Below are 24,594 nucleotides of genomic sequence, written 5' to 3'. Positions count from 1 at the left end.
GATTATCTGAACGGAACGGAGAACCATAAGAGTTCGTGTAATAAATCAGTCGCTTAATTGCAACGCCAGATTCAATCTTTGCTGATTTATACGATGAATAGTGTTGCTTATGCATCGCCGTAGATCACGCTATTTAAATTTCAAACGTGTTCGAGATGGGAACCTCCGAAGCTCGTCCTTTCTTCATGGTAACGGCGCTATGGTGGGGACTATAATAAACTATAAGTAGAATAAGTGGGTTTTGCCCCAATGGAGGCAAACATGCCTGTACTGTGCGTGCCGCACAAGAAGTCCCTTGAAAGGAATGATTGCTGATTGGTCAGAGTGGAAGGGGCACGCCTCTAGCTGCTCTATTGGCTACAGAGGGCGCACATACTATACAGCGTGTGACGTCAAAGCCTAAGTATTGGACTACTGGAGCGTGAACGGTGGGGATGGGCGGAGCAAACGAGGGCCCCCTTTGACCTTGTGCTGTCCCATAAGACTTCTTGCGAGGCACATACAGTACTAGAGACTTGAAACATCGGTGGTTCGGATAATCGAGATCCCACCGTAAGTTTTATTGGCAGACGCGTTACTTTTAATCCGTGTTTAACAACGCGCTGAATAATAATCTAATCTAATAATTACGAAGAGGAGTGTGCGTGCGTCTAGAGAAATTCGCGAGTGGTAGGTGTGAAAGGGAAATTTGTGCGTGTCGTTCAGCGCGAAGTGGCAAACTTTTCGGTTGAATAGTTTACAAAAAAAAAAAAAAAAGAAAACGCATGCGACGCGCCTCTGAAAAGAACGAAGAAAGAAAACAGAGTTCCTAATTGCTCAAAGAACATTCCGTTCACTGTTCGTTAACTTTGATTTCGACGTCGAGTGCCAATTCAGCGTGCGTTTCGGAGAAAGGTCTTAGCGATTTTATTACAGCGTTTCGATCGTTTGTTCTGTTCACACGCTACGAATCCGAGCGAAGAAACCGAACTTGGCAGAATCGGCAACCGCGGAACGTCCGTTCCCGAATGCGATCAAAAACAAAACCAATTCAACAACGACAAAAATATATTATGGCGTAGTAAACAATATAATATCTCGCATATAAATATATATATATATGTATATATTGCAATAATTGTAGGAAACAGTACTATCGGTATATCACAATTACACAATACGCATTCCAAGAGGTAAAGGCAAATTATTTTGATAGAAAAGAAATAAACAGGATGTCTCCAGGTGTCGAGGAAACCAACGAGAGCGGTTCGAATTAAACGCGTGATCACGTAATTACCGTAATCTCTTGTGTTTGGTTCTCTCGTTTCTCCACGACTCGGTCATAATACTTTACGCATGCGCCTCTAACTTCTCAGCGAGGAATGTTCGACGTTTTACATGGAGGGGGCGAAGTCGCGATCTAAAAAATGCAACAGAATGCACAACTTCTTTTACACAGAAAAACAAGAAAACCGAACGCCTGGCTGCTAAAACAATTACAGTAGTGCCTCGCTCGTTGCACGAAACGTGGCCGAAAGTGCGTGTGAAAATCGAGGTTGTGCAGCGAAAGAGCTAACCAATCACGTGGTCTCTTTTTGTCACCTTCCCACTCCGTATTGGTCGAGGTGGAAATCGCTGGTTCAACGAGCGAGGTTCTACTGTAGAACGTGGCGAATGAAAACTTATTTGTCGGTGATCGTAGAAAGTTTATAAAACGGAGACAGAGAAACGCGTGCGAATATTAGCAAAAGCAAAAATTTCTTCGTATTGGTCCAGAAATGTCGGTGCATTTTTTAAAATATTTTGCTATTGATTCGCGGCTCTAATGATGAATTTATGTTCCATCGAGAATACCTGCTACAGGGGTGACAAAAGATCGGCGCTGTTCTATCTAGAAATACTGGTGTCGTTTGCGACGGAACGACGTAGAACCTAACAGCTATGAAATACATGACGAAAGTGCGACGCGTGCAGCAATAGCCGGGAAACTTTGCGACGCGTCCGCGGTATCGCTGCGATACCCTTTGGTCCGTCGTTAGTTTGCAAATCGCGGACATGCAATCACCCGCGCGCACGTACTCACATTCACACAAACAAGCTCGCAAAACTCGACAGGAAGATCGTATTCTCCGTCTGTCGGGCATTGTTCGTGGACGAGCGTGCTCCGAGCTTCGTCACGAACGCGACAATTTTGTACGATTCCATTCCTGTTCCTAGTCTTTTAAATATTTGTACCAAATAAATCTCGGAACGATCGAAACCTATACCCTAAGGAGTTGAATTTCATTCGCAGGAACGTCCGTGTCACAAAGCACCGTTCGTGGTTCCGTTTCGACCGGAAGCTCAACTCAAAGATTACAGTGGTGCACAATTAAGCGTCCGCGATCGGGACCGAATGCGGACACTTAAGTGGTGGAGGTGGCTTCTGAAGGTGGGGCAGAGGATGCGTTTTTTTTTTTTAGTGAAATGCCGATACTTGGCACGTATCAAGTTTCAATTGGCCCGATGGAAGCTCACTCCGAGGTCCCATTGTTTTTTTTTTTTTTTTTGGAATTCGAGGGGTTAGCGTCGGACGCTTAAGTGTGCACTGCTATAATCGGTTGCTATGGACATTTCATCGTCTCTAACATCGTCCTCTTCATGTTTCCAGCTTCCGACGTAATGTCGTCCTCGACGATAAAAGTGCTTTACCGTGCTGTCCTGGCGTCGTTAAAGTGGAAGTTAGTACGAACGAGGTATCAAGCGGATTGTCACAGCCTGTGCGCTGTGCGATTGAAAGTGTGTAGTATACTAGGTAATTAGGAACGACGTTAACCTATAGGTACTCGGCTAGCAGCTCTATCCGTGGACCGAACATCGAAAACGATTCGACGGGAAATGTCGGAAACGATTCCACGGCGGAGCGTACGGCTCTGATTCGTCGTACGATCGTTGTCAAATACTATGTTTCAGGATTGTCCTAGCTGCCCACTCGATGCGGCTGCGGCAGTTTGCAAATTGCGTTGTGAACCGGCATCGACATCCATCCCGCCAACGCGATGCCGATCGCGTCGGCCATCGTTGCGATTCCCAATGAGATTTTGCGATCTGCTCGTGGAATCTGCAACAAGAACAAATTTAATTTTAAATAATTTAAAAAGTATGACGTTAACCTATACGTGAAGTAATTATAATTATTTTTTTAGCGACACTACCCCTGACAGAAAATGTTCGATCAAAATCGAGAGTATAGTTGTTGAAGTATATGTATATATGTATTAACGATATTGGATTGTTTCGCTTTTTCTCAAATATAAAACAATCAACTGTCTACCTCTACCGATTATAAAGAAATTAAGATAACGGAACAATCAGAACACTTTCTAACTGTTACAGTTAAATTATATGTTATATGAATAACATATTCAGAGCATGCTATTTATTTTTAATATTTGCTTCGATAATTGACAGCTCAAACTCTGCTTGTATTTCTTTTGTAGAACTTGTTCTAATAAACATTTTAAAATATCTTGTTCCAATGAAACTCTTATTATAAACATCCTAAAATATGAGGACATTTCACAAACAAGGGTGGCATTTTTTTCATAAAAGTTCCACAAGTTTTCATAAAAGTTTGCAGTGAATTTTATTAAAAACTGGAGATAACTGTTTATTCTAATCCCTTAAAAGACTATTTATAATATGTTCACAAAGAAACCGGAATCTGTGCTTACTTCAGCTGAAGCTTGCATTGTACTTTTTTAATTTTGTGCAACTTTTAATTTTGTATAAATTATGCTGTAGAATCAGCTTATTCGCGACTGAGACAACAGAAAATTCGTTCGATATTTGCTGACCTCGACTGAATTTGTTTGCGGAGCACAGTTATAACGATTGTTTCAACGCCTCTTCGGCCATTGTTTGCACCGTAATTCGACGCGAGTTCGGGCGAGAATACTCTTTGAAAACAACGGTACATTACCTCTGTGGACATTCGGTAGAATGTATTGACATAAGCTCCACCACCGAGGAGGCCTTCCCACAAGACGAACCCGAACACGATCCAAATGCTCGGCATGTAATAATACAGTGTCTCGAATAGCAGAATTATCACGTTGATAAACTGAAACAAACACGAGACGTTATTAAACTGGGTGTTCCCGATCCGAACGGCGAATCGATGATCCGTCGATCGTGTCCCTGACTGAGTAAACGTGCCCGATCGAGCACACGTTACCTGTAGAACAGCCATGATCCAGATTTTATTAATTGTGACGAGATTGACAGACGATCGCGATATAAACACGCCGATCTGATAATCCACTTGAAGCCAACGATACTGCTCGGCGTGAGACAACCAAATTCCGTCGAACTGGATCAGCTCGTACTGTAAATTATTTTTAGATTAGAGGATCAGACCATTGTTCGTTTCTGCTGCGATTACGCTTGCGATAAAGAACGTCGAGATCGAAACCGTATTATTGTGCAGAAGGCGACAAAAAGCTGTCAAGATAAAGCCATTTTAGACAATGCACTGCTACTGTTTCTTTTTAAGAAACAAAATAATATCGAAGCGCGTGATAGCAATCTCTACTCATTTAAAAAAAAAACGTTAGACAGTAGCACCTCCATTATCCGAACTACACCGGAAGAAGTGAGCGTTCGAATAATACAACAGTTACTTAAATTCACTCTATAGTCATTTTTACGATAGTGTCGCATATGGATCCTAAGCTGATCCATAGGGGGGTTAGGGAAATTTATTTATCCCCTTGACTTATTTTACGGTTACCAATGGCTACATATCGGGAGCGACAAAATAAAATTTTATTTCGGTTCAAAGGAAATGAATAAAGTCGATTCTAAATTTTAAGCCCGTTGGGGTCACGGGGACTTCAGATATGAAAAGTTCCAATAATCGAGGTGCTACTGTGATTTTTAATAACTGCAAAGTTACTGCAGTGATTTTTCTTTTCCCACAATAAAACTGAAAATGACTCGAGAATATTCGGCAAAACCGAAAGCGGAAAGAAAACGCATTACCAGTCCTTGGTTAATGAAATACTCGAAGAGATATACGAGGCCGAGCGGAATCATGTATTTCAGCAGGCCCGGTAACAGACTCATCTTGTCCTTGAAGCTCTTCTTAGTGACCTCGATGATCTGCTCTTGACTGTCGATGCCGTTCTTGGTGATCGGTATGCTGGCTTGGGGCGGATGAACCAGGATCAACCAAAAAGTGATCCCTTGTATGATCGGTACGATTAACATAACCAACAATGTGTCTTCGTTGCTCAACCACGTGGTCAGCGCGGCGTAAGACAGCGCGCCAATTATTCCGGCGCCACCAGTGCCAGAAGACCATGTCGCGATTACTTGTCTGCGAAACAATTAATCGCTCTCAATTGTCGAGCAACGATCGGCACGCGATTCAATTGCCGGTTACAGTGGGTGCAAAGTTCCGACTCATACGATCTGTGTGCGGCTATCGATGAACAGGCGACGCAGAAAAAGTGGAAAAATAAACAACGAACGAATGTTTCATTACAACGATAAAGTTAATTGTTCGTGAGAAGACACCGATTAAGAGAGATTCTGCCCGAAAACGGAGAATCTGTCGTAGGAAAATGCACAAGAAAACAAATTTTTTCTATTAGAGAAGCGAGACGAATTCGACGGTAAAAATTCCATAAGAAAAAATAAAGAATCAGAAAAGTTGCAATCTTTTGCTTCGCTTGCATTGGTGTGAGTCGCACCGATACTCGACCGCTCGCTGGTTCCCCCCAGTGGTGGGGATACGATTTTGACAGTTACGGTAGAGATCTTTGCGACAGTTACGGAGATAAAATATAGTAAAATATTCTACGAGTCTGTGAAGTCTTCTACAATTTTTTACTCTTGCGCACGGAACAAATAAAACGTATTTACGTAAAAATAAAATAATGTAACAGGTAAGAAATTTGAAGATAAATGTCTAATAATACTATCGCAATTATTCGGATGTATTGAAGCTTGCGTCACGATAAGTTGCAAGTATTTCGTCTATATTTTCCAACGTTAATTAGTGACGAACCTCGTATTTCCGAGTGTCTAGAATAGTGAAAATGTTTTTCTGCATTCGAGCATCGGGCGGCCCACAATTCTGACCGTCATTATCTTATCGCTACGTTTATGGAGCGACTGTCTGAACTGTCAATACTACGATTTATGCACTGCTAACGATACTCACGCCGAGTATCGTCGCACCGAGCAGACACACCGTCTGTGTCAACAAACTTCTCACATCGTATTACATGCACTACTCACTTACACAGTCGTGCCTGCGATTCCACAGGACCGCTAGGATCAGACAGTCAATGTAATTAAGTAGAAAAAAATATCTGTCTAATTTGCGCTAAGTGTCTCGCGATCTCAAGCAATTGAGTTATGACTCAATTCAACACTTAAACTTAATTCATCTTTTCACAACCTTAAAGGAAGACATTTGTTTACGCATGCTGGATATCGACGAAGAGAAAAAAAAGACACAGTGGCTCCAAAAAGTATTTGAACACTGAAGTGAAAATATACGATTTGGAAAAAGTCGCCGAAATTTGGACTGTAATAATTTCATTTTAAAAAATAGTACAACAAACTTGGTCTCATGTTAAAGCTTGAAACTTCTATTTTTATGAACCATCATTCATTATTAACTAAAACAATTTTGCATGATGTAACGAAAGGCGTACTGCCAAATTTATGGTAATAAAATATTCCCCCCATTTTTGTTCTGCAAAACAGAGAACAAAAAGTTGTACTATAATCTTTGAGAAGTTATTGAAAGAGGGGTGTTTGGCCTCAATCTTCAAATATGTGGTGGATTCAGTCGCCAAAAAAAAGGGGTTTCTATGTTTTCAGAGATTTCAATTCATTTTTTTGGAAAAATGGATCTTCAGTAGTAGAAAAGTAACAATATTGTTTGAAAGAAGCAGCTTCGAGCTTTAAAACGAGTTCAAACTTATTTCTTTACTATCGTTCCCTCTTTTTGCGAAATTACCGCAGATTAAACATCGACAATTTCTCCATAAAAAATTGTTGGATCCCCTGATAGTTATAAAGCGGAAAATGTTCGGTAAACGACGACACTTACTTGGGATACTGATGACTGTAGCTCAACAGCGTAACTTCTCCCAAACCGGAAGAGAGTGACGTTACGACGACGCCCAAAATGGCGAGCCATTCAGTAGTGCTTAACGACACCACAAGGAATCCTGCAGCGGAAAATAACACACAGGTAGCCAGTCGAGCACTGTAATTAACGATTCGATTAATCGATTAGCGTTTTTTCGTTCACGGGACAGCAGCGCGACGTGCCCGCGGCGGGGCGCGTCTTCCGGTTGCGATGATTCATCCCCCGCAACGTCATGACGACGACACGACTTAGGGGATCGTTGGAATGCGTGTGATGCGATACATGTCCCAACTATCTTAGAAGATGACGAGCGACGCGACACTGCCACGGAAAGTTACGCCTCCGAGATCGTAATTCACATTTCAATATTTTAACACGTTCGCTGCGTTCCCTCCGCCATTCATGAATAAGACTTCTGTTTCACCTTCGTCGTCACCTGCGCGTGTATGTCACAACTCCGGCAAAAATTACGCCTCGGAAAACAGTGTTCAATGACCAAATGTGTTAATGAACGAAGCAGAAAACTAATCCGCGCAGTTAGCTTTTCGTACGTGAATCGCAAATCCCATCGGTCGAGCTTCGGAGTCTCGTGTTTTTCAAGTACCGTTTGCATTAATTGTTAATCGCATCGGAGGCATGCGATGCTGCAAGAAGGAACGTCACGGAACGCGTAAGCGAATGACGTCACGGTAACGGGGATCTGGACCGTTCGAATGAATGACGCGACCATCGAGTGTCATTGTATCCGAAGAAAGAATCTGAAAGACGGACAAAGACGGAGAAATGGCGGACAAAAGGAATCGAAGAATTATTTCTCTGCTTCGTTTGATCGAACGTTCTCGTTCGAACTGATCACGCGAAAATAGGAACAGCTTGTAGATCCTCGAATTTCGCGAATTGTACCACTCGGCGATCATAGTCTTTCTTTTCAAGACCATGCTGATAAACGGTCGAAATGCATCGATAAGATAACCCGTTCAATCGAATGCGGTCGGAAAAACGATTGGAATGCTTTGGCTCGCGTACATAATTGTCAGTGTCATAATTGATGGCACACGGTTTAATCGGAGTAATTCTCGATATATGTCAACGACACGGGCCTTGCCAGCGTCCTGTATCATCAAGGACGCACTTGAGCCGTGTTATGTTTACACTCCTCGGCCTCTGAAGCTTTGGGGTCTACCCCGCGGTAGTGGGGATAATTCCGCGACGTTTATCGTCCGGGCCTTCGCGACATATATAGAGAAGTCACTGTAACTTTCTTATAAATGGACCAAACGACTTCAGTTTTTCTGCCGAGCTGGATGGATTAGTTTACCGAAAGTTTCGTAACGAAAAATTTGGGGAAATAGCGCTGGATTACGAAGAAAAAAAAACAGTAAAAGTTGCTTCTCACACTTTGTATTTCGGGCTCGTAATGAATATTTGAAAAATGTGTTCAGCAGATTACCGTTTCTGTCGCAGTCCTGACTAAACGGAAATTGTCCAAAATGCCCATGACACATCATCCAGTAAACAAGTCTGTTTAGCTTGGCAGAAAATTCAAGTCGTTTGGAGCATTTCCAAAAAAGTTATTCTGATCAAAAGTGTGTGCCATCGATGGCGAGACACGGCTAGATCAGACGTAAACAATAAACGCAGTACAAAGTTGGTTATTCCGGTGATTCTTCTTCCTGCTTCTTTTTTGAGAATAGAGGAAGGTTATGATCGTTTCCTAATTGAACGCGTGACAGCAGTATTGCGGTGTTGGCTGGCTCGATTCGGCAAACGTTTCGCGCGAATCATGTTTACGAGTATGTCATGGGTGATGGGTGCGTGAGGATAGATAAAGGACGAATACTCACTGCACGTAAAACGGTAAGAACGGTGTTATGACCTTGACGGCCAGCGAGGGTAGAATATCCGCCAGCAAAATGGCGCCGGTGGACAGCGTGTTGCAAGCACGAATCCCGGTGGTGTTGGTCGTCGCGTTGGTTGGCATAACGTCGATGTCCTGAAATCATACGTGCACACGGAAAATGAGAAGCTGGGGGAGAACAATCGAAACGTAGACGTACGGCATTGTCTCGGTTCGCGTGTGTTTACGTAAACCGGAAAGTCGACTTCGCCAGTAAAATTCACATAATTCGGCTTCGCTGCGGAAGCTATCGGTGCCGGTATCTCTTTTCACAGACATTACCGCCTTGAACGCGAGGAATATTAATTTCCATCGTTGCTCGCGGCTTACGTAAGAAGTCCGCGTGGTAAAAGAGTTGTGTCGAACAACGGCGAGGGAGGAGGGTGGGGGGAGGAGGAGGATCTCGATTACACAATGTGATTCGTATGGATTTGTCGATGACATAACAAAAATTCCTGCACGACAGAATCTGTTCTGCTTCGGAGACGTAATTCAAGCGTAATTGCTCGTTGTACTAACGACTCCCGGCTCCGGTGCTTAAAGGATTCCTGCGGAGTACAACGCGCCGGCTAATTAAACAATGGAGATCCGCTACCGCGAAGGATTCGATGTAATTGCCTATCGAATGCCGATTACACCACGCGTCCGCGCGTTTCGAGATTACGTTTAATTGACTCGTGTCTCGCGACAACGATTTAATGACTGAACGTGGGTCGAAATTTTCTGTGTTATCTCTCGGTTGCTTTTACCGCGTGCACTTCGAACATCTTTGCACGGTTTTTTTTTCTTTTTAATGAATCCGATTGTGTACGCTGGATCCAAGAAGTATTTGAACCCCAAAAACCCGAAAAGTTTCCTATATTTGAAAAGTGACAATTTCGTAAAAAAGGATGGTACGACAATAAATTTGGTCTCGTTTTAAAGCTGGAAGCTCCTATTTTATGATTCAATATTATTATCTTATTTTGTGATTTTTTCATGATGTAGAGGGCGAGAAACTGGAGATGCGTTTTCTCTTAAGAATGCTATACTTTTGGACTTCTGTGAATACTATGAAAAAAATTTGTATCGATTGAAACCACTATATAAATATTGAAGCCATGATTTTTTTTCATAAATATTGAATATTGAAATATTTAAATATTAAAGCTTCCCCTTTACAACATGAGTTTTGCCAGCGTCTTATATCGTCCAAGAGCCGTCTTATGTTTACACTCCTCGGTGTCCGAGGCCTCTCCAGCTTCGCGGCCCCTCACGGGGTATACCCCGCAATATAGTGGGGATAATTCGCGACGCATATCGTCCAGGCTTTTGCGACATATATAGAGAAATCGCTGTAGTCGATTTGTCGAGCTTCGAATGCGAGGTGTGCCGCCAACTTTATCATACCACAGTTTTCTTCCGATATAAGACGACGACTCGGGACCGGCTTTCGTCTTATTTCGGATGAGGATACTTATGCGATTTGACTTTGTCGAGAATTATATCTTATCGGGTCACGAATGACTCCGACATGGCGTACGGAGCATTAAACTGTTTTTGGCTCCACTGCAAGTTAATCAACAGCACCGCAGACAATGCGACCGTACGACTCGTCGTCGGAAGAATTCATATCGTTTTTCAGGGTGAACGAACTACGGTTTTATTCTTTATTGTTTAGTATAAGCGAAGAGCCGATGAACCAGAAACTTATCGGTCCTCACGTTTCAATGCTTCAGCGATTATTAGCATATTCTGGAACTCCGTGCCAGCACGAAAATTTTCAGAACAGTTGAAAATACAATGTGTAACAATATTTGATATACTTTCCCTTTTATATTACTTATACTTTTTTCTTCTCTCAGTATACAGTGAATTCTCGATGCATGTCAACAACACGGGTCTTGCCAGCGTCATGTATCGTCCAGGAGACATACCCGAGGCCTCTCGAGCTTCGTGGCCCCTCGCAGGGTATACCTCGCGGTAGTGGGGATAGTTCCGCGACATTTATCATCCAGGCCTTGGCGACATATATAGAGAAATCACTGTACATTCAAATGTGAAAACTTTAAACAAATTTTCTCGTAACCGAAACCACCGTAGGTTTAAAGATCGATGCTTCCTCTTCGAAACGACATCTTAAAAGTCGATTTGCGATTTATTTCAGTCGTTTTTTCGAGCTTCGAATGAGAGATGTGGTCGCCAACTTTACAGTAGTGTACTGTTATGCGAGACTACCGGACTTATCTATTCTCTATAGATAAGTCAGACAAATAGATGAGTCAGAACTCACGGGCTTTCTCATCTACTGGACTAAGGCAAAATTACTCACCGGTACAGAGATTTCAGATTAAAGTCCAACCCTGCGAAAACTCCGACCTCCACGTCATTCCCTATCTCTAAGGGCTAGTGTCATCCATCCCCACCAAACTTCCATAGTTGTACTCTTATATAAGGCCCTGCGAAAGGGCGCGGATAGACAGAGACAGACAGAGAAGAAGTTACAAGTAGCCCGTCAGTCGACTCGTTTGTTACAAAGTTATTCGTCGTGTACAAAAATCGCTTGTATTCTTGCTTGGCGACCTATTCCCAAATAAACCTAAGTTGTGCTGGAAGAGTTTGGAGTTTATTCGAGGATACTCTTCATCTACCCCTTCCTGCGGCATAACAGTACGACCCCACTTAAATATGCGCTAATAATTATTTAATGCGTGACTAGTAATCAAATTTCTGGATTCGGATGAAACTTTGCAATCTCACTTTCCGTTTACTTTTCCGGTATATTTGGAAGATTTCGATTAGGGGTTAACAAAATATTGTAAACTCGAGGACGAGCCCCGACTCCGACCCCTGTTATTTGTTTCGTTCGATGGAGGGGGGGGGGGGGGGGGATCGCATTCAATAGTATTGTCCTATTGCTCCACGCCATCAGCAACCGGAGCGTCGTCGGTTGACGGCAAGAATTCAATCGATAGGATCACCTAATCGCTAGTTTTGTAATGCGGCCGGATAAGTTGATGATTCATCGGATCGCGCATAGGCGCGCGTATTAATCACGTTTCGAGTTCGTTGATTCGGAGTAAGCCGTGCAGCGCACCTTTATCGCGTTGTATGTCTATCTAATTGTCTCGTGGCTACCGCGGTGTCGTGAACGTAATCGAAAACAAGAGAATATTGGAAAGGTTTCAAGGCGTCCGGCAGATTTCTCCGTTAATTGCCAGTCGGTTTCGTAATCGGTCTATTCGTGCCTGTCGATCGTGAACGACCGGCGAACGAGAAACTGCCTCTAATAATACGAAAAGAACCATAAATCCAGCGACGTGATCGTCGGAAACGATGGATATATCGATGACGACCGGACTGATCACGATCAAGTAATTGCGCCATTTATCTTCCATTTGTTTTCATTTCTTTTCCTCGCGGCTGTTCACATTGATCGGCGGAAATTCTTAGATAGTCGAGTGTGCGCCAATGTGGAGAAGATGGAGAAGATGCAGAAGACACAAGAAGACACTTTGTCTGTCGCGCCCTTTTCTTTTATTCCGTTCGATTGCAATATCTCTATCGTTTCTTAGAAGCACTGTACTTCTTGGAAGTACTATATACTCGGCGTTTGTATGCATTCTCGTTACTTATCTCTCTGTACACATGAAACCGTTATAAATTATTATTATATTGTAAATAATACAAATAATTGATTTGAACTGCTACGAATTTTCAAAAATGTGAAACAGAATCGGTATTAATTAATCGGTGTTGTCAGTATTATTTTTGTAGTTTTGTACAGCAATATTAAGACAAGTTTTGTAGATACGCGATAAGGAGTTTAACCACAAAACATAATGCAACTAAAACGACGCATTGAAGGCCAGAGCATTTTATCTTTTGTATATTTTTGCTTTACTTCGTTTCAGCCTTGTTATCGAAGCACAGTATTTTAGACATTCTTGTGTTCGAAACGCCTCATTGCATGATTTTCTACCGGAGAAGTCAAGGAAACATACGAGTACACTCAATTTCAGCTTGGCAGTAAAGCTCAATTGCCATCTGTGCAAATACCACATTCTTTTTTATCTGGTATACAAGTCAGCTCAGAACCGAACGAAACTAAAACGAAACACAAAGAACCAATTCGTTCATTGTTTAGGAACCCACAACCGGAAATGGTGCAGTGGATCAACTATAATTCGTAGGTCCTTCTAGCTGACCGTACTCTTTGCGATTGCCGTTGCGGTACCGTTCACTATACCTCCGTCACTACGCTGAGGTCTATGGAGCTCTAAAAATAGTATTTCGTCCATCGGGATATTAAATTTCACTTCTCCGTTTGCAGCTGTGAATGCCGACGGAATTCTTCGGACAAACCCGTAGAATCGCGTGGAATCCTCGAATAAGCGGTTCTAGACTACTAGAACTACAGTAATTTCTCTATATACAGTGACTCCCATAAATATTCGGACACTAGGTATAACTAACTTTATGACTTAATAATTCGTTTGTTGATAAAGCAATAGCCCTGGAAATTGTTTCTAGCAATAAAACATTTATTAAGGATGATAAACATATATAATTTATTTGAAAAATATATATACGTTTCATAATAAAAATTATTAAACGAAATAATGGACCATTTGTGGCTCACAAAAATATTCGGACACGTATTATATTTCTCTGGCAATCGCCTTCTGGGGACGCGATATTCCAAGAACGGGAAAACGTTTGTTTACAAACAGAATCTCGTGGACCATTAGATGTCCATGCCACCTCACTACTGTCAGTAGTAAACGTGAATTCGTTCAAAATGGGTCGCAAAGGAAAGAATACGAGTTTCGATGTGCGACAGCTTGTAATTTTTCATCGAGAAAAAGGAAAAACCTATCGCGATATTAGTGCAATGCTTCGTATAAGTAAAAGTACTGCTGCAGATATCTGTCGACCATTTTATATTGAGAATCGCATTGATTCTATTTCCACAAACTGGAAGACCAAGTCTCTTATGTACGAGGGAGAAAAGCAAAATTATTCGGAAAGTGAAAAAAAAATCCGCGCTTAAGTGCCCCAAAACTAGTTAGTGAGCTATTAGGAGAAAGCTCCAAAAATGTTTCAGCCGAAACAGTTCGGAGAGTGCTGAGGCAAGCTGGTTACAATGGAAGAGTAGCTAGAAAAAAACCATTTATCAACGAAAAGAATAGGAATAAACGAAAAAATTTTGCAAGAGAGCTAATTTCTAAGGATGAGACATGGTGGAAGGATGTCATATTTGCTGATGAAAGCAAATTCAATCTGTACAATTCCGACGGAAGAACTATGGTGTGGCGGAAAGCGAATAAAGAGTTTAATTTTGAAAATACAAGAGGTACAGTGAAACACGGCGGAGACAGCGTAATGGTCTGGGGTTGCATTTCGTCATATGGAGTCGGTAACCTAGTGTTTATTGACGGTATCATGGACAAAAATCCTTATTTAAATGTACTCAACAATAATTTAATTCAAAGTGCTGAAAAAATAGGGCTTAATAATACTTTTAAGTTTTACCAAGACAACGACCCCAAGCACAAGTCACGTATTGTGCAAGAATTTTTATTATAACGCTGCCCCAAAATTCTTCATTCGCCGCCCCAATCACCGGACCTTAATCCTATCGAGAATTTATGGGATGAATTGGATAGAAAAATTCGAAAAACCCCAATTACATCGATAGCTGAATTAAAGCAAAGACTTGCAACTGAGTGGTCGAATATAACTGTTGAATATTTTAAAAAAATTACAAACAATATGCCAAACAGCTTAAGACATGTTCTTAAACAAAATGGTTATGCCACGAAGTATTAAACAAATTGTATAATGCTAAATTACATTATCTAAATTGAAAAATTAATATTGTCCGAATATTTTTGTGAGCCAAAAATGGTACATTATTTCTTTTACTAATTTTTATTATGGAATTTATGTATATTTTTGAAATAAATTATTTATGTTTATCAACATTAATAGATCTTTTATTGCTAGAAACAATTCCCGGGACGATTGCTTTATTAACAAAGGAATTATCAAGTCGTAAAGTTAGTTATAGCTAGTGTCCGAATATTTTTGGGAGTCACTGTATGTCGCCAAGGGGCGGAATTATCCCCACTACCACGAGGTATACTCCGTGAGGGCCCACGAGGCCAAGGACGCCGAGGAGTGTAAACATAACACGGCTAGGGTACGTCTCCTGGACGATACAAGACAATGGCAAGGCCCGCGTTGTTGACATAATCGAGAATACCGAGCCTTAAAAGTGACTAATACATGTTGTCTCATAAAAACGACGAGATTGAATTTATTTGGATTTTGTATTCGTATTATAATTTGGATTCGTATTATAATACATGCTCTCCTATCTATATTTATTTAATCATATCGCACGAAAGCATCTTTACAATTTCAGTGATCGTAAAACAAGAAATCTGAAACGGTCATTTTGACCGGCGCACAGTGTGACGAATGGCCTTTTTACCTGGACAAAATTAACTTTCAAATAAACAAAAACTAACTGTGCTAATATAATCTAAAATAACCATGTATTAAAACCCTTGAATATTGAAACTTAAAATTCTTTTGTTGTATGTTTACAGAGCGTGTAAACTTCACCTAAAAGACGAACACCTAACCCATAAATGAATCTCCAAAAAGTAACATTTACTATAATTTTTCCAAAATTACATTCTTTTTGTGCATAACTAAAAATGACGTCTTCTTCGATAATATCTAGTACTTGTTAAATCATTCTGTGTTACATCGGTCCATTACTAACTTTGTTGTATTTTATATTTAATTTATAAATCGCTTAAAATATATTGTTAAATTAACAAAAACCAACTAAATGTTGTAAAAAATTTAGAATTGTTCATATTTTCTACAACTGTAAACATATTAATCGATAAATATAGAAAAATAGGCGATTTAGAATTTTGTCCAGCTAAAAAGGCCATTCGTCACACTGTGCGGCGGTGGTAAGTTTAGTGTTATTGAAAACCAGTTCTACTCACCGCCTTGCCGAATTTGCTCTCAAGGATATCGTGCGCGGCGCTGAGCATCACCACGTAGCCATAGTTGTTGCAAAGTCCGAGCATCCAGAAGGCGGCCAAATTCCGCCATCGCGATCGAACGGCGATCGACTCGTCGTCGAATAGATCGTTGCTGCGCCGGTCGGGCATCGGCAAACCCTTGCTCTTCGACATGTTGCGAGCTGGTTCTTCCCTCAACTATAACCGAGGTATTCTTCTCGTGCCCTTTGTCCCTTCTCGGCTCAGCCCTGCTTCCCCCAAAACGGTTCTTCTACCTGTTCCGCTCCTCTGCCTCGAGTAGATCAGCCCTAAACGAAGCGAAGGGACTTTCTGAATCCGCTCTACGACGACAACTTGGTCAAAGCTTGTCCTCCCCTTTCCCCTTACTCGGGGATGACGCACTCGGCTCTGCTCCCTCGCCCCCGCGTCCTCGTTGCCGTCAAAAGAGGTCTTCAAGACCGTTGCCAGCTGCGCGCTTCGAGAAACTTCCCCGTTCGTTGCGACGTCACCTCGCGAGGCTGAGGGCTTCCGGCCGCCTAGATCCCGGCTGCCAACGCAGATCCACGAGCGCGAAAGGTCCGGCGATCAGCGATTTCTATCGAAAAAACTAGTCCACGGTTTCTTGCGCCGATCGCGGCCGCTCGAACCCGCGTGCCTCTCGCCTTCGACCGGGCTTGTGTTCCCTCGGCGGCGTTTCTTGCCGGAGTTCAAAATCAAGGCCTTTCCCTGCTGGCCAAGGTTCCGGAATCTCTCTCTCTTTCTCTCTTTCTACGCTTCCAATAGCTCGATTATGACTTGTTTGTGCGAATAATGGTAGTAGCGGCCGATTCGCAAATTAGTGAACCGACTCCTCTAACCACAGTGACCTCCGTGTTCACTGAAATGAACGGTGTTGCGCTCTCTTTCTTTCTCCAGCGAAATACGTGCAATGTCACGCGATCCACGACCTACGTGGGCACAGATAAATCGGATTCCACTCTTCCGCTGGGTCCCTCGTCTTGGGAGCAAACAGCCGCGCGATAGCTTCCAACGATGGCAGGTAACAGCGGCGACCACGAGCTTCGAGAAACTTCTTTCCCGCTTTCCTCGCGGGAATAACCGTGCGTGGACGCGTCGGATCACCGTGTGGACAGGTACAAACGGTGCCCGATCATTTCATACTCTTTTCTGCCGGGACACCCCACCTGTTCGACGGCCGCTCTTATCTGATCCCGGCTTTATCAGCGAGATTTCACGGGATCGCTCGCGGTACAGGAGAGGAACAAGGTCTCAGGTGTTGTTCCCGGGACGGATCGTCTCCGTGGATCTTCTGTCTTGCCCCCGTGGATCTTCTGGCTTGCCTCCGTGGATCTTCCGAGCTGGCAGGCAGCTTCCTTGGGAAATCAGTGGGCGGTTCGGCGGCCGACAGTCTTGACACTGGAACGCAAACACGCAGCTTCGATTAGAGTTGCAGAGTTCGCGAGAAGAAATGAACGTACGGTAACAGAACCCTAACACGCGCGCCAACAGCTGGTCTCGCGAAACGCCCCCGATAGCACTATGACGTCACCGAAATCGATTTTTGTCCGAGCGATAACCGACCAGAAAGATTTTGGAATTACCGGAAATTGAGTGGGAGAGTCGGAGCTTGATTTGAATCGGTGGCTTAACACTAAACCTAAAAACTAAATGGGAACATTGCACCCTGAAGATGAAGGCCGTTATTGTATACAAGATAACGTTCTCAGTATAAAATTTTTGAATCCAGAAAGAGATCCAGCTATGTATCAGTGTCGCGCGAAAAATCAATTAAAAACAAAATGGAGTTAACGCTAGACCTCCCACGGTCAAATGACCGGTTTTATATTTTACTATTATTGAAATTATAAAAATTCATTTATGGGAAATAGTGGAATCCTTGTCCAAGCATTTATTCTATTGAAAATGACGAACAATCTCAATAAAAGGGTTTTAATTTTTATAAGGCAATATTTACCAGATACTGTTAATGCTTGGTAGGTGTAGTGTTAATTGCCATGTAAATTATTCGTGATGAAGTCTCGAAGTTGGCGGGATTTTGAATGTTTCTTTCTTGTTTTGTATTTTTGGAGAATTTTGAGTAGACGTTTAAATAGTTAAATTGTTCCGTGATATTACATACTGTAAGAACGCATTATTATGATTGTGTAGTTAATTGCAGCTACCCGACTGCTCGGTAATTAGACGGCCAAGAGTTCGTTTCTATTTGCAAGCAGTATTTGCTCGAACTGCAATTTCCCTTTTAGAGAGAATAATTTTTTCCTCGCCGAGGCGCGAGATCCGAGCGAATTGAATGAATATTCTTAGGACCTCTGATTGCAATGTGTAGCACGAAATATTTCTTAGACGAGCGCGGACCCGCGTATCTGCTTCATGCATTAAACATTGAAATGGATAAGGTCCATTGTTCCAAGCCCACGTATAATTGAATCGTAACAGTGACATGCGAAATCCCTACTCTGGATGCTAACGACGTTACATCTTCATGAAATAAGTGAAATGGAATTGTGAAAATTACGAAAGGCTGGACAATCGAAATCGTTAGCGTAATTGCTTCGTGGGCGATCCTGTTTAACAAATTCTGTACACACGGCGGCTCGGAACAAGAATTTGGAGAATAATTCAAATAAGCGAAACATGTACAATTAGGTCCAGAACGGGGTGAAAAGCGGACGTCAACATCTTCAGGTATACTGGGTGCCTATTTCTTTAATTACAATTATTCTACTAAGCAAAACGAAGTCAAAATTTGTCGCAGAACAACAGAATGACTACAGAATTTCTTAACGATAAAAACAAAAAGCGATGGTATTTTAATCAAACAAGAAATCATTAATCGTTTCTTTCTAGTTCAGAAAATTCGTCCCTGAAGAGGTTAAGCAGGAAGGACCGAGATATCGCGTTCGCGAGTCAGGCACGTTAATTGCATTAAAACCGTGTCCTTGAGACACGTTGCACTAGGGCCGCGATGGACATTGCCATTTCCCGCGGCACGTTCTACGGCAGTCATTTCGGTGACCTCGATCATTGTCCATCGGTTTTGCAATTAACGACGCGGCGTGTCAACTATTGTTCGATCGGAAGACGATCCGCGTTATCTCCGAGGAAAATTTACGATTGATCTATGCAATAACGTTTGGCAACTTCGCTATGAAGAAACGCGTCGCTGGCGATTAGAAGAGCCTTCGGGGATATCATAATCTCGCGACGCGTTTAATAATCCGGCTGCTCGTCTTTCTTACAACGGCAACGCTTTATCGCTGCGTTGCGCGCCGGTTCACTTGAGTGTTCGCGTCGATATCACGGTCGGCGCCCTGACTATTTTTAAGTATAGCGTTCGCTGCGAGATCCGTCTATCTCGGTGGGAACAACTTCCGGTGACAGTTGCCGGACTGATTCTGGCCACAAGGCGTTCGTTGCCTCCGCGGACAACTGTTGTTGTCGGGAAGTTCGACGGTCACGCGATCTGTTGTCACGATCGTGGAGCACGAGCCGTTTCGCGATCATGCGAGGCCCTCTTCGCAATCGGCGACGCGAAGAATCGCGAACGAGAATCGTCGAAGGCAGCGTCCACTCGGCGGCCGATTTTGCGCAAGTTGGAAACGACTAAAAATAAAATTACAATGAATTCTCGATATATGTCACCGACACGGGTCTTGCCAGTGTCTTGTATCCTGCAGGAGCCGTGTTATGTTTACACTCCTCGGCGTCCGAGACCTCTCGACCTCCGTGGCCCTTCACGAAGCACCCTTCACGGGGTATACCCCGCGGTACAGTGTTTACTCTATATATGTCGCAAATGCCTAGCCGATAAAAGTGCCACAACTATATGAGAGGCCAAGAAGCTCGAGGGACTTCGATCGCGTGGATCACAGAATAGTATCTCCTAGCCGATATATGTCCGTCGCTAGACCCGTGTTTTGGACATATATCGAGTAAACAATCCAATATTTAACACCAGGTTTACGGAGCACTGAAAGTGACTATTCTACGTTACTTTATAAAAATAACAAGACCTGCTACCCAAATTTTTAGCAATATTTTTAAAGTAATATATACCCAAAGAAATAAATTTGCTAAATAATTTCTCATCTATGCATCCTTACAATCTTAATATTTTTAAATTAAAAATATTAAAACCCGCCATTTTGACGGATCCCGTAAACCTAGTGTTAAAAAGTGACAATTTCGTAGAAAATGATTATTTTTAAGGTAGAAGCCACTACTTTATGATTTAATTTTATGATTTAGCGGGCGAGATACTGGAAACGCGTTTTTTCTCAAAAATACTGTACTTTCGAACGTCTGTGGAAACTTTGAAAAATTCTTTCTCGATTGAAACCACTATAGATTTAAATATTGAAGCTTCCCCTTGACAACAACACCTTCAAAACTGATGTACAGTGAATTCTCGATATATGTCACTAACACGGGTTTTGCCGGCGTCTTGTATCGTCCAGGAGCAAAATGTACTTTTTCAATTTTTAATATAAACCCGCATAAAAAAGTTGCAAAATACAATTTGTAGTACTTTTTTTGCAATTTCGACCAATTGCAATTTTAATCAAACATTTTTTTCACGTTATGTAGCGACCCAATTGTTCTAACTTCTCAAAAAAATTCAAGTAGTAAAGTCCAATATGGACAAAGTTATGCGATTTCTAAGAGCATCCGAATATTAGTGAGGGTCACTGTATATAGAGAAATCACTATACTATTATTTAATTAATACTCAGGATTTGAAGAAAAATTAACCTTCGACTATAGCACATACTCCTGCATACTGTTGCATACCTCCTCCCCAAGAAATCTAACCTAGACCTAACCAAAACGCAATGACAAGCTGTACAAACCTAACCCTCCGTGGGGTAACAATCTAGAAACGGGGTCCCTTATCGACTTTGATAAGCTTGTGTTATCTAGGCCGTAATTGCAAATAACTTTTCCCTACACATGTTTCCGCAGCTCGACTTTAGTTTCCGAAATATTTGCGAAGAAAAAACTGTTGGGTCCATTACAGCGAACCCGCGCCATTTTAAACGAATTTTGGTGGGCCTTGGGGGCTAAGTGTTTCGGGGAGGAGTTGCAGATGCCCTAAAACAAAAAAAATGTTGGAACAAGGACAAATGTTCCATCCAGTGCTGGGCAAAATAGTATTTGAAACAGAAAATAGTAAATAGTGTATTTTATTTTTAAAGCACACCTATAATCGTCCAAATAAATTATTTTATTTATAAGAAAAAGTTTTTGAAATACTATTTAAAAATAGTATTTTATTTGGAAAATATTGAAAATGGTGAGTAAAATAGTATTTCAAATAGTCGATAGTAACTTGTACTTTTCCGATATTTTGTTGCACGTAATGTTATTACGACATTGTCGTCTGTTCACCAACATGTTACATGCAAATATTCGTAATGAAGCTAGGCACAATGCTTTGTTAACTATTATAGTTTCTTATGTTAAAAATTATAATTTACAATATTAACTATTTGCTCAACTTATTAAGGAAATATTTAAAATATTTGCTCAACTTATTAAGGCAATATTTAAAATATTTGAAATACAACATTAAAATATTTTATGTTATGTATCTGGTTATCAAAATAAAAATATTTTATTTGCCGAAATAAATTAAAGCAGTATTTGATTTGAACCACATTGAATTATACTATTTAAAATAGTACTTTAAATATTATTTCTCGAAATTTTGCCCAGGTCTGTTTCCATCGATTAAAAAGGGCAGAATTCGCTGTAGTAGGTGTCCGCAAATTTTTATAAATATCTCGAAAACGAAGGCCGAGCGGCGGTAACAGGTGTAGGAAAAAGTAGTTCATTACGACGACCTTGACAACGTATTTCCAGCACGTCAGAATCGGCGGAGTCCCCTTTTCTAGACATCTATGTACCTAAATATCTATGTTCCTAAATAGAAACCACAAAACATGAGAACCACTTACAGTTAAAATATTTTGGAAAAGTTCACTGCTATAGCCTCAGAGATCGATTTAATTCGACGTTTCCGCTTTCAAAGGTCAAACCTTCGTAACTTCCAGAAATACCGAAAGAGGAACCGGTGATATTCTGTTTTATATTTAGACATAACCTGCCAGTGGACATGCCAGCTGCGAAAGCACGAGTCCTTCGAGCTTGACGTTTGCATTCACGAAACTACATACACGGAGACGCGTGACGGAAGACAGCGATTGTAAACAATGCGAGATGGGTCGCGGAAGGGAAGGGAAACCGAGCGATACGATACGATACGATACGATACGATACGATACGATACGATACGATACGATACGATACGAGGCCGAGCCACTGTCGACCGCCAATTTTTCGATTGGCAACGCGCGAATGACAGACAACGATCGCGGAGCGAAGTAACGAGTTGTTCTGAAAGCTGCATGCGACCGCATTATTTTCGAAAAACTCACCTATGTCACCGTCGTTGCTCCCTGGTAGGACGAGCTAGGTTGTTCGAGCTGCTGGAACGAAATGTGTTCGGTAAAAATTGCTAATTAATATTACTATCACAAGAAGCACAGGTCACAGCGAAGGGTCCTAGCGAACGGTATCACAGACGCTGATCACCGAGGGTTCACACGACGAGCATAGTGATTTTTCTATTCGGTTCGACGCACTGTATCGTAACACGTGCTGGAGGAACAGCCGCTAACGGGAGTCGTCGTCGATTATAGCAATCTAGTCGATGCACCGGTGCAACGCTGCAAAAGAGGAACACGAAACCACTTCGATCGGCAACCTGCACAATATGTCTTTAGTCTTCATTAGCTTGTTTCCTATTGGTCGGTACACGGCTAATCGCGGTTTCGTTTTCTGGCTATTTTATCTTTCTTCCTTGTCGCAGTGTCTGTGCCCCTGGTCGAGCAACGCGGTCGATTCTATGGCAGAGGAAAGACTGACTGAATGACTGAATGACTGAATGACTGAATGACTGAATGACTGACTGACTGACCGACTGGTAGCTGCGATCGTAGCACGCGGTTGCCGCGGCGAGTTTCAGGTTCGAAATAAATAAGTTCCAGGCGAAATCACCGAGTTATACTGTAGAGCGGCGTCGCTGGTCTCGCACGTCTCGCTCGCCGCGCTCGCCTCGGCTCCGCTCGGGAATGAGCATTCCGCTCGCGCACTATGCCCCCAAAACGCTCTTCCACAACATGAACCGTCGAACAGTCGATTCTTGACCACCGAGCCGGCTGATTCTCCAGAGACTCTCGCACGATCCCATCCATTCCCATTCAGTTTTCGACACTGCTACGCACAGTCTCGCGAATGGCCATTCTAGCTGGAAAAAAATGCTTCTTCAAACCGATTGAAACTTTCTGTTAGGTCATGAAATATTGTATAAATTACAGAAACAAATGTAAAAGTCAATAAGAAGTCACAGTCTGGCGAATGGCCATTCTAGCTGGAAAAAAATGCTTCTTCAAACCGATTGAAATTTTCTGTTAGGTCATGAAATATTGTATAATATAAATTATAGAAACAAATGTAAAAATAAATAAGACATATCATATTCAATAAGTGTAACAGTAATACCTAAGTATAACAATATAAAAATAATTCTTATCTAATATCGCTGTCGTTGTCAACTAAGTTACTTATGGGATTAGAGGGAAGTTCTTGTTAAAAGTAGATGTAACACACCTTTTGGTGGCGAATTTGTATTTTTTTGCGGTTGCACCCTATAATAATTTATGATGGGATCAGAAGTAATTACCACTTCCTTGTGTGGCCAATCCTGAACCTTCTTATATGTCTTTGTTGCGAGCTTCCTGAGCCTCTTCAGACATCATGCCGATTGGCAATAGGCTTGACTTACTTATTTCTACACTATGAAATGATAATTTGTGCACTGTAACGGGCATATAGAACCAAGGATACAAATTCAGAAAATTAATGTTGTGACTTGAAGAAAGAACAGATATAAAAAAATCGTTCAAGAAGTTCCTTATTATATAACTTTTCTATAATCTCTTGTGCGATGTGCAAATAGTTCCGATCGAGATCCATCCTTCATCGGGCTTTTAATCAAAGCAAATTGACTGTCAGTCATCATCGAAGTATCATGATTTGATCAATGCATTGCTTCACCCGTTAAAAATAGATTCGCGCCCACGCGGGTTAAATCTCTTCTACTTTCGACTTCTCGTCCTCGTGATTTATGATTATATTATTTGATCATTTTAATGAGACAGTGATTACTAATAATGAGGGTAAGAGTTCATGAGGGTAAAAAATTCTGTGATCTAATATCGAGATTTCATAGGCCCTCCTACAATCTATTAGATTATTTATATATAGTTCACCGTAATATACTAATCGCAACCACTGCTTAGATTAAGTTTATGTATCTAGAAATCATTCCTTGCTGCGCTTTCAAGATCGGTAGATACATTTAAGTTATGCATGTGTGTAAACATTCATTTTTTGCACATTGTACCTTGGGAACGAAATACATATGTTACAATGCTCTACTAATCTAATAGTGTAAC

At 41.7% G+C, this 24,594-nt stretch overlaps 1 protein-coding gene and 1 long non-coding RNA gene across 2 annotated transcripts; one reads left to right on the top strand and one right to left on the bottom strand.

Moving 5' to 3' along the window:
- Positions 1-166: 166 nt before the first annotated feature.
- On the top strand, positions 167-2,222 carry LOC143352927 (uncharacterized). Its single transcript, XR_013082021.1, has 2 exons — positions 167-699; positions 736-2,222. It is a non-coding gene; the product is annotated as an uncharacterized LOC143352927 (long non-coding RNA).
- Cln3 (CLN3 lysosomal/endosomal transmembrane protein, battenin) lies at positions 1,030-23,127 on the bottom strand. Its single transcript, XM_076785959.1, has 8 exons — positions 22,513-23,127; positions 16,037-17,470; positions 8,974-9,122; positions 7,088-7,246; positions 5,002-5,338; positions 4,196-4,345; positions 3,941-4,081; positions 1,030-3,079 (listed from the first exon to the last, which is right to left on the bottom strand). The coding sequence occupies exons 2-8, from the start codon at positions 16,226-16,228 to the stop codon at positions 2,939-2,941; spliced, it is 1,269 nt and encodes a 422-aa protein (XP_076642074.1). The 5' UTR covers positions 16,229-17,470; positions 22,513-23,127; the 3' UTR covers positions 1,030-2,938.
- Positions 23,128-24,594: the final 1,467 nt, after the last annotated feature.

Source organism: Halictus rubicundus, chromosome 3, assembly GCF_050948215.1.
Source record: "Halictus rubicundus isolate RS-2024b chromosome 3, iyHalRubi1_principal, whole genome shotgun sequence".
NCBI lineage: Eukaryota > Metazoa > Arthropoda > Insecta > Hymenoptera > Halictidae > Halictus > Halictus rubicundus.
This window is presented reverse-complemented; position numbering and strand designations above follow the sequence as displayed.

Bases quoted from the DNA above. Each gene is read 5' to 3' on its own strand.
- Cln3 (XM_076785959.1), bottom strand. From the start codon at position 16,228: ATGTCGAAGAGCAAGGGTTTGCCGATGCCCGACCGGCGCAGCAACGAT. The intron at 9,123-16,036 runs GTGAGTAGAACT...GTATGATTTCAG, and splicing joins AGAGCAAATTCGGCAAGGCG to GACATCGACGTTATGCCAAC. The intron at 4,346-5,001 runs GTAATGCGTTTT...AATAATTTACAG, and splicing joins ATTTCATTAACCAAGGACTG to TACGAGCTGATCCAGTTCGA.